The 11,278-nt window shown below is 35.1% G+C and overlaps 1 protein-coding gene across 1 annotated transcript; it reads left to right on the forward strand.

The window, feature by feature from the left end:
- Window positions 1–3,949: 3,949 nt before the first annotated feature.
- LOC106101720 lies at window positions 3,950–10,829 on the forward strand. Its single transcript, XM_013281039.1, has 8 exons — window positions 3,950–4,248; window positions 5,805–5,915; window positions 6,085–6,204; window positions 6,729–6,877; window positions 8,301–8,462; window positions 9,049–9,155; window positions 10,185–10,296; window positions 10,670–10,829. The coding sequence occupies exons 1-8, from the start codon at window positions 4,093–4,095 to the stop codon at window positions 10,827–10,829; spliced, it is 1,077 nt and encodes a 358-aa protein (XP_013136493.1). The 5' UTR covers window positions 3,950–4,092.
- Window positions 10,830–11,278: the final 449 nt, after the last annotated feature.

Raw genomic sequence — 11,278 nt, forward strand, 5'->3', positions numbered from 1 at the left:
CACTGTCTGGTATATCAACTTGGATCTTATCTACTGTCTGGTACATGAACTTGGACCCTTTCCACTGTCTGGCATATCAACTTGGACCCTTACCACTATCTGGTATATCAACTTGAACCCTTTCCACTGTTTGGTATATCATCTTGGACCCTTTTTCCATTATTTAGTATATCATCTTGGACCCTTTTTCCACTATCTGGTATATCAACTTGGGTCCTTTCAAATGTCTGGTATATAAACTTGGACCCTTTCCACTTTTTGGTATATCGACTTGAATCCTCTTCCACTGTCATCTTGGACCCTTTTTTCACTGTCTGGTATATTATCTAGACCCCTTTTCCACTCTCTGTTAAAATATTACCTTGGACTCTTTTCCACTGTATGTTGATTTATTACCATAGACCCAATTTCCTCTGTTTATTGACTTCCACTGGCATTTAGTTTAACCTTTTCTATGTTTATCGGTAGGTCTAAAAATTATCTAATTACATGCTCCGTATACTAATGTAAGTTTAATTGCGCTCTACTTTTTTAAATAAAAAGGTTGAAAATCTTTTATAAGACTTATTAAATCAGAGAATGACATTATTATGTTAAACTCAATTTATCTTAAAGTTATAAAATATTTGTAACTTAATACTCGAGTTCCTTATATAATAAATATAAAAATATTTGGAATTTTCGTAATTAAAAATTCTCCGGAGATATTTAGAAAACTCTATATCATGTTTCTATTTCATAGTTTTTATATGTGCCAATAATGCATTTTATAATCGATTGAAATCGATTTCTTCAAAGATTACGTAGATTATCGATAAAGAAATTAATGTGTTTTAATCGTATCCGTCTATATTAACAAGGTAGTGTAGATTTGTTATCTATAAATGTTAAATAAATTATAAGTAACGATATGTCGGTTTTAAAAAAAAATATTTAATATTAATTTATTTTTGAAAACCGAAGAAGGACGAAAAAAAGATATTTTATTACACGGAAAACTATTTTTAAATAGGTGTCGTATTATTTTTTTTATTAAAGTGTCTCTATCAAATTGAATGTGTTATAGTTTGTCTGAATAAGAAAGATTTGTTTGATAAATGACGCATATGAAGTATCGAATTCAATTTCTATGAAGACAAATGCCATACTTAATAGACAGGTATGGTAGTGACGAACATACACACAAAGCGGACAATTTTAAACTATCGATATTCGGTTTAAATAATTATCAAACTCAACTAAAATTCTTATTTTCTTATTCACTAATTTAGAGGACAATTCTAGGATTGATTATAGTGTAGAGAATTTAGCGATGACAGAAATAATAGCGAAATCCAATTCGATTACGTACGGCTGTAATAGTAATAAACATGTATTTACTCTCATTATTTGTTATGGTCATTATTAATTTGAGAAAACAGGGTTTTTTATTATTTCATAAGTTATAACTATAAATCTACCGATTCCAACTTTTATAAGAATAAAAATCGATATTCGATAAGATTCCTGACTGATTACACAACCCATCCCTACTAAATTTGAAATGAATTGTCAAACTAATCTAAATTATTTAGACACTCTATAATTTTCATGTACAAAGTTAATTATTTTACGGTAACTTTTTTCGGTGACGTCACCGACCAGTGTCACACCCTGTAGGGGTCCTTCAGGGCGAGGGTTAATTGTGTTCGCGCCTCGTACTTCGGGCCATCGCTCGAATCAACTACAGCTAGTGTTTAACAGTGGTAGTGCCTGCTTTAACATGTTAGCACCGCAGGGCCGACACGCCCCCAATAATACCACCACCAGACAGACAGGCGTCAAATTGAACCAATGCCTTGTTTCGTCTGATGAGTATGGTGCCGCAAGCCTAATTTAAGTCCCTTTCTCTTTACCACCCTTTTCTTATGAGAGGATGGGAAGGGGAAGTGGATTTGACGATGGAGGAGATGCATAGGAAGAGGAAATATCCTCTTTATGTGCGTCTCCTCCTCTGTCGGATAAGGGTAGGCGACGCATCTGCAATTGCCGATGTCTATGGGCAGCGGTCGCTTCGCCATTTTGATTCAGGTGGCCGGTTGCTCGTGTGCCATCTTATGTTACAAAAAAAAAGCCCCGCGCCCTACGAGCGATTGCTCACAGTGCGAGGCGCGACACAACCGCATTAACCCTCTTACTGAAAGACCCCTGCAAGGTCTGAAACTAGTCGATGCCGTCGTAAAAAGTAGACGTAAGTAATAGCCGTAAAATAATAAGTTATAATGTCTCACGAAAGTTTAAATAATGTACAAAGTTATAGGATATTTTCTCAAATATAATCTTTACAAATTATACTTATGCCTACTTTAGTTTGCCATTATAATTTAAGAATCTGTTAAATCGAATATTAACAAAATAGTGTTTGTTATTTTTATAATGTTTAATCAGCGCTTGAAGACTTAATTTACATTAAAAATGTGATAAAAACACCTGTTTATTCTTATTTTATTGCATGCATAGTTTTGTAGTTTTAACGAGACGTACTCTCAAGTAAGGTTAAGAAATTCAACGTGAAACGCGTTAGTTATAAGTAAGACTCAAATGTACGTGAATGTATGAAAAATAAAGATATATTAAAATTAATGTGTTTGAATCAAATCATCTTATAATTGTAGGCGTTAGAGCCCGCGCACACCTATGACCAAACTATCGAACAACTGTTTAGTCTCGCTTCGATTCCTATGAGCTTATATGGAGGTAACACTACTCGATTTTGTTATGCAACTAAACAGTTGAATTTGCTGCGAAACAATCGACAATCGCGCAATAATTTGTGCGATAGTTTGGTCAAATTATCGACGACGATAACACCTTCAATTGTAAATAATAAAAAAACCGTTATTATCGCTGATTTTCCCCTTTTTTACATCTTTTCCAATGGCCATTGAGTTACATTAAAAGTATGAAAAAACCTGTACCAACATACAGTCTTGCAATAGTTACAAATAATTCTAATCAAGCATATAAAAATAATGGGTAAGGGCTCTTTCGTTCTTTTTACTTTCTAATAAGTGCAAAGCACAGATAATATAAAGCAAGTAAAACAATTCGCAATATGGCGAGGGTTTTTACAATCCCGGTCACGTTATAAATGTTAATTCCGAAGAAAAAAAATTTTATACATAAAAATAGTGCAATTTCGATAGGAACTGACCTCTTGCTTTTTAAAAACAAGTTAAATCAATAAATATTCTTACATTGCTGCATTAATTGATAGCAAATATACTTTAAAATGATTATTTTCATAATATACAGTTGCTATAGCGAATATATATTTAAAATTATCAAATAAAACAATCCACTTTCACTGTGGCTCTATATTTAAACAACTCGTAATCTTATCGGTCATAACTTCAACATAAAGAATATAGCGTAATTATAATACGTAGGCCACGTTATAACCGGTTACAAATAACGTAACGTTGCTATTAAACCCGTTAATATAAAACGATACAGTAGCTTCAGCTGCAAGCAAGTTTGAAAACTTATTTATTACACATTTCAGTAGTTGATATACTTGCGTTCAAGCTACTGGCACGTGTTAGTTACAGGCATATGCAACTGGCATGCAAGTAGAGCACGATATTTGATTTTAAGGTTTAACTTGCGGGAAGGCACGATTACCTTACAGCAAATCTCGTGAACTGGCATGACTGTTGCACGTTTATTTAACTATTTGCTTGCGACTTCGTGTGCGTGAAATTAAAAAAATAAAGAAAACATAGCTAATGTTAGCCACTAATAACGTAGGTTTTTATGAATTTTTGAAACCGTTAATTTATGGCCGTCGTCTATCGACAAGAGATTCCTCGGCATGTCACTAAAAAAATGAAAAGGATATGATGCAGTAATAAATCTAATGAACTGTCTGAACCGTTAGTTTTTACTGTCGTTTAACAATTAACAAATAACGATAAAATAGCAGTATCATTATTCAGTTACATCGTTCACATATCAGCACATCACTATGTACATAAAATTATATGATATCTAAAAGCAGACTTTATCTTGTGTTACTTTACACTTTAGTTCGTTGCGAGAATTTAACGCACAATGTATTTTTTAATATTCATTGTTTCTGTTATATTATTAATATTATATGCGGTTAAAAAGAAAGAACCGGAACCGATATTCGGTGTATACTCTGTGCCCGGCAAATGGTACTATTTAAAATATGTCGTGTTCGCTTTCATTTACTATTTTCGTAAGGTAAGTTTTGTTTTTATACAATAATGTAAACAAGACAACATTGAAACACTAATTAAAAAGTGACTTACGATAGATGTTTTTGTATCACTTATTATTGGATATTGTTCGGTACTAAATAACCGGTTTTAACAATTTTGATTTTGAATATGGCAGTATTTTTTTATTACAATACTTGCTTTCGCCCACGACTCCGTCCGCGTGGTATTAAAAAAAAAGTAAGTAGCCTATGTGTTCTTCCAGACTAACCACAACATCTATGCCCAATTTTATTGAAATCCGTTCAGCAGTTTAGGCTACAAACTCTAACAAACATCCATCCATCCATCTAAACTTTCACATTTATAATATAAGTATGATAGACTTCGTCTGCGTGAAATTAAAAAAAATATATAGCCTATGTTACTCACAGATAAATAACCTTTCTAACGGTGAAAGAATTTTTAAAATCTAACAAACATCCATCCATCCATCCATCTATTTAAACTTTCACATTTATAATACTAGTATAGTAAATAAATTAATCGCTAGGTCTTAGACTATATCTTCAAAATGCTATAGATTGGAACATCCGTGACTGCAATCGGACTTTGTACATGGCCAAGGTTTTAAATTTTTAAATACGTAAGATTCGCTTTAAAACCTAAAATGTTTAAAACAGTTGTCATTTCAACAACTTCTAGTCATTTATTGAATGAAATGTAATTTAAAAAACTATAATATACATATTAAAATGTAGTTACGATGAAATTAAAGTTGCAGATATGTAGATTAATTAATCTAATTGATAAATACATTACAGATTAGAGTTTTATCACGCACCTGCCACCTGTTGCTGCAATAGACGCATCCAAACAATAATCACAATAAAATAATATCGATACCTTTATTATTTTAAGAGAAAATGTAATTTATAAATGTACTATATAACAAATAGTATTAGAGGAGTTTGTTTTGTTTGTTTGAAGTAGTGGAGAAATTAAGAAACAAAAGTTTAGCGTATGGACATGTTATGTGACGAGAGGATGGGGAATAAAACCGGAAAGTGTTAAGATTGAATGTGGATGGCTATAAAGATAGAGGAAGACGGATGAAAGTATGGATGGATTGTGTGAAACAGGATATGCTTAAGAAGGGAGTGAGTCAGATATGACGGCTGATAGAGATGTATGGAAGAGCAGCACATTCGGTGCCGACCCTCCATAAGAGATAAGGGCAAGTTGATGATGAATTCATATTTTTGACGTGTTAAAAAAACGTCGGTTAACCACTTGACTTGTAATGTACAGGTTCCGGGTTCAAATCCCGCCATGTACCAATGCGAATATCGAATTTTATTTGTACATAATTTACCCGACGTTCTTACGTGAAAGAAAACATCGTGTACCTGCACATATCGGCGAAGAAATTCAAAGATACGTGTGAAGTCAACCAACCCACAGTGGGCCAGCGTGCATAACTATGGCTTTGGGGGAGGTTCTAAGCCTCTTAGCGTATAGTCAGCTGATGACGAAGTATTAAACAAGAAATACCACCTTTATAGTTGTTTCTGACTTTAGTACGTGAAGAGCCATGCGGCGGGCACGGACGGACGCGCGGGACAGGGAGTGAAGGCTCTCGCGGACCCCGCCGTTATGGACTGCGCACAGATGCTCAGCGACCACGCCAAGGTAGACAAACAACACTCAGATTGGGTTTAGTAAAATAAAAATAAACTAAAAATCCTTTACTGACTACATCATATTAATTTCCCTAATAACTTAAGATTTACAAAAATAAGATAATACTCTTCCAATAATTATTTAGTCCATTTTAATCATCAAAGGAGTTTCCCTACAGGCATTTGATGCGATATTCTTCATATCGGCGACCCGCGACGAAAACGACAAAGGTATCTACGTGATAATGGGTTGCGAGAGACGTACTATGGGCATGTGTAATGGACTATTTTATATCGGGGTAAGTCGTCATACGATAAATCTATCTTTTGCCTGCGACTCCGTCCGCGAGTAATTAAAAAAAACGAATGTAAGTAGCCTATGTGTTTTTTCAGATTATCCTCTACATCTACGCTAAATTTCATCAAGATCCGTTCAGCAGTATGGTACAAACTCTATCAAAAAATCCATCCATCCATATGAACTTCTTGAATTAGTCAGATAGTAGACATAGGACTGGAAAACATCTGGCATAGCGTTATAATAGAAATAAGTAACTAAAATCCTTTAAATATGAAAACATTTCGACAGTTTTTCGCAATGGGTATGCTGCCCATAGCATTCTTTAGTGTTAACAATAAACTAAGATCCGTGTATAGCTAACAGCTGTTGATTGCTTAAAGCTGTCCCTGTTCAGTTGCCTTTATTCTTGTTACCAAACCTTGATGTCACTCTTTTTTCTCCATTCCTGCTGCTGTAGTTCTTGCAACCTTGTTGACTTTGTAGTTTTTTTTAATACTTGATGTCAGTATTATTTGCATCTAGTTACCGGGCAAAGGACTCCTGTGTAGTAAGAAGATACCAGACACGGTGCTGTTCGGTGCACCAATCGGAGAGTTCTCAGCTGAAGGTATCAAAATGGAGCCAATAGAGCCGATGAAGAAATGGGCCCTCTCGTACAAAGGGAAGATGTGGTGAGTTTAAGATATTTTGACAAGAGCGTGTTAGAATCGTACTCAGATTCAATAAGTAAATGCTACAACTACAGTAATTTAGAGAGTCAAACATCTAATTTAGTTTCAAGAATCATTTGAAGTTGTATGGGAATATATTAAATATGGACGTCTGTTAATAAATGAAAGTGACAGCTAACCATTTCCTTGTGAGGCAAACCTGGATATGAATAGAAACAACAAGCAACTTTACAAAGCATATATTCATTAATTCAATTAGTAAAACAACACAATATTATAGAGATCTCATAAATAGTATTAACCAATACAAATTATAAAATACAATTCACATAATTGTCATGATTGACATTACTTGTCCAACAACCCATATATACTTTTATATACAAAATAGCTTTGTACAAATGGTAAGGTTATTACAGTTATTTATTAAGAGGTATTACAGTGAATATAAAATAGGTTACTTAACTCTCCATGGTCAGGCCCATGGTCCGCTCCTCGAAAGTCCACTCGCTACACTGATTCCACGGAAGAGAGAGTGTTCTGACCGGAAGGGTCTTTTTATACCTCTTTTACATTTTAGCTGCCAGTACTAAACATCACCACTACGAAGGTTAAATTAAGTATAAACTATTTCACACGAAATACATAAATAGAAAATAATTATCATTTTATCTCAGTTGGTATTAAGTACCACATTTTAACATCAAAGGTTATAATAAATAACACTATTTTGTCCTATCTATCAAGCGCACAACTGTTCGATTGTCGATTGTTTTGCCTTCAACTGTTTAGTTGCACAACTAAAAATCGAGTAGTGTCACTTCCATATAAGCTCAAAGGAATCAAAGCCTGACTAAACAGTTGTGGGATATTTTAATCAAAGATGTGCGTTGTGAGTCATATTACAATGTCTTACATTCTCATTGCAAGTGGTTAAGTGATTAAGTGGTCATAACTTTGACGTTTTTAAATAAGAAATAGTAATAGTCAAATATTTTTTCAGTAGAAAAAATATGTCTACTATAAGATAGTAGGTAAGACTACGTCAAAGAGTTATTTACAACTAGCTGTTGACCGCGAAATCGTCCGTGTTGTATTAGAAAACATACGAACTATTTAAATAACAAAAAGCTACGTATCCCTCGGTAACAATAGTTACAGTTCCCGTGAGATTCATTAATTTACTAGCCCATGTGTTCTTCCAGACTATGCTCTAAACCTGTGCCATGGAGATCCGTTCAGCCGTTTAGGCTACAAACATCCATCCATCCATCGTAACTTTCGCATTTATAATATTTATAGAATATAGAATAGATATATATGAAGAACGGAACCTCACTACTGAACACCTGTATCTGACTTTAATGCATTAGTATACGAAACATATTTAACTAAGTTTTTGTTTTTCAATTTAATATTGAAGGTTCCAGAACGAGCCATCAAAATTAATAGACGTAGAGTTCACCGGAGAATGGTCAGCGACAACTAATTACTTTGATTTCGACACGGATTTGCATCCGCCAGCCATCATCAGGTCCATAGCTAAGGAGAAGTGGAGTCGACGGTACTTCGAGGGCCTCAAGACGTGAGTATTCCTTAATCCAGATAGAACCTTTAATTTGAAGACTTTTAAGAAGTTTATTGCACTTATAAATATACTAACTTTCGCCCTCGACTCCGTCCGAGTGGAATTCAAAATAAACAAAAGTGAGTAGCCTATGTGTTCTTCAACACTCTCCTCTACATTATGCCAAATTTTATTGAAATCTGTTCAGCTGCTTAGGTTACAAACTCTAACATCCATCCATACATCCATCTAAACTTTCGCATTTATTACATTACGAGCTTTCGCCCGCGACTCCGTCCGCGAGGAATTAAAAAAAAACTAAATCAAGTAGCCTATGTGTTCTTCCAGACTATGCTCCACGTTCATGCCAAATTTCATCGAGATCCGTTCAGTCGTTTAGGCTATAAACTCTAACAAACATCCATCCATCCATCCGTCTATCCATCTAAACTTTCGGATTTATAATATTAGTAAGATAGTATATATAGTATGGTATATATTATTATGGTCTGATTTGGAAAACCACTTTTTCTTACGTCTGTACAACTATTAGTACATTTTCTCTTGTAAATTGTTGCAATATTAAAAAATAATGTTTTTTCAGAGCACATCAGTCGCATTACGAACAATTCGGAGCACTCAAATGCAAATTTAAGTTAGAGGAGGAATCCTTCGAGTACACGCTGCCTTCCTTCAGAGACCACAGCTTCGGTAAGTAGTTTTAGACAACTTATCTAATTGATACTGTCGCTTTAAACTCAGAGCAACACTTTTCGTCAAGACTCAAGTTACGCGCCAATCTATCCATACTTCTAGTGACATTGACAGCTGTCAGCTAGGGACGTGACGTTTATGCCGATAATCTAGAGTTGCGCCAACTCTACAGCACGGTACTAATTTTATTCCTAACAGTAGTTACCTCAGGTAGAGTACTTATCTAGGAAATACGGGAGCGACAGAGCGGGCGCACTTTCACCAAACTATCGCACAATGGTTGTACGATTGTCGATTGTTTCGCAGCATTCAACTGTTTAGTTGCACAACTAAGTATTGAGTAGTAACCTTCCTTATAAAAATCAAAGCGAGACTGAACAGTTGTGTTATAATTTAATCATAAGTACGCGCTTTTAAATGACGAACGATAACCTGATGCGCCGACAATCTGAGATAAGAATAAGATCTCGCGACTTCCCGCTGACATTAAAAAAATAAATAACCTAAGTTACTGATGCCGCAGATATTATAGATTTTTGAAATCGGCCAAATTCGTTTTTGAGTTAAAAATAAATACAAAAAAACAAATCTTTCCCCTTTATATTAGTAAAGACTAGTTGTTCCCGTGCGACTTTACCCGCACAAAATTATGAAAATTCTATTTCATTGTTTACAACTGTCAAATTATCAATTGCATGACAATAACAAAGCATGGCAACCTTGCTTCCTTAATGTTGGCAGCAACTTATGGTCTCTTTCCCACATAAGGGTTTTTATCCAAAATATCTACCCCCTAAGTTTAATAGTGTGAAAACATATAGCCTAAAGCGTGACGTAAGTGTAGGGCTTTTATTAAAAAAAATAGTTATTCAAAAATATGCTGTAAATGCTGACATCTTAGGCAAACAAAGAAGTGTGTGTTTACGCTTTATTATAATAGTATAGATTATTAAATAAGTCTAATGTGTGTCTTTAAAGTCAGTATTTATGGTTGATACACAAAAAATATATCTACTATGTACTAAGGTCACAAGCGTGACTGGAGCCTGATGCACCGGTACGCGTTCCACCACATGTTCCTGAGTGACGGCACCAGCGTCAGCGTTGGCGTCATCTGCCAGCCCCTCACCGCCTCCACGTCTGTATACTTCTTATAATATTCTTAGACAAAGTTACAATTGTAGAAACTTACTTATGTTAACCCTTCTTACGTCATGTCAAGTCGCTTGCACTACTACCACCCTACCCGCGTTCCATTATCAGAGAAAACCTAAAAAGACTTCTACAAATATGAAGAATCTTCCCACATATTCCTGAGTACTCTTACTTCTTACGAAAGTTTGGATGTTCAAGTTTGTAACCTAAACTGCTGAACGGATCTCGATAAAATTTGCCACAGATGTAGAGTCATAGTAGTAGTCTGAAAGAGCACATTGGGTATAAGCTTTAGTTTTTTTTTTTAATTCCACTGTTAAACACTTTACATAGATCTAATGTGACGAGTGTTTCAGTATGGAAGCAGGCGTAGTGGCACTACCCAACGGGGAGCTGCACCCCGTGCAGTGGGTGGAGCTGCAGCTGTACCAGCACGGGGAGGGCGGCGCCGCACCCAGAGACTACGCCTTCAGGTTCCAAGCCGGACACAAAGTTTATACAGCTCAGGTGATCTAATAGTTCATATCTTAACATTAAAATATTTTATGGAATAAACGTTGTGAAACTTATATGTGTGGGATTTAATCGTAATTTCTGTTTTCTGTATCTTAGAAGGAAAATATGTGCAGGGAAAATGGATTTGACGGTAGAGGAGATGTGCATAGGGAGGGGAAATATCTTTTTTATGTGTGTCTACTTCGTTTACAATTGCGGATGTCTATGGGCAACGGTCGATTCACTTTTTAAGAAAATTCGGATAGTCACTACCTTTGCCACCTTATAACATTAAAAAAAATGCGGTGGCCACTTACTCGTTTGCCACATTATCTTAAAAAGACTCTAAAATAAACTATTCTCAGTTCAATAAACATTAAGCCACTCTGAATATGGAAGTTAGTATTTAAACAATGGCGAGATGTCCTTATGTGGTTATGGATTGGCCATACGCTTCGCCGGGACCCTGG

The sequence above is a fragment of the Papilio polytes genome, unplaced genomic scaffold (genome assembly GCF_000836215.1).
Source record: "Papilio polytes unplaced genomic scaffold, Ppol_1.0 DF823958.1, whole genome shotgun sequence".
NCBI classification, from domain to species: Eukaryota; Metazoa; Arthropoda; class Insecta; order Lepidoptera; family Papilionidae; genus Papilio; species Papilio polytes.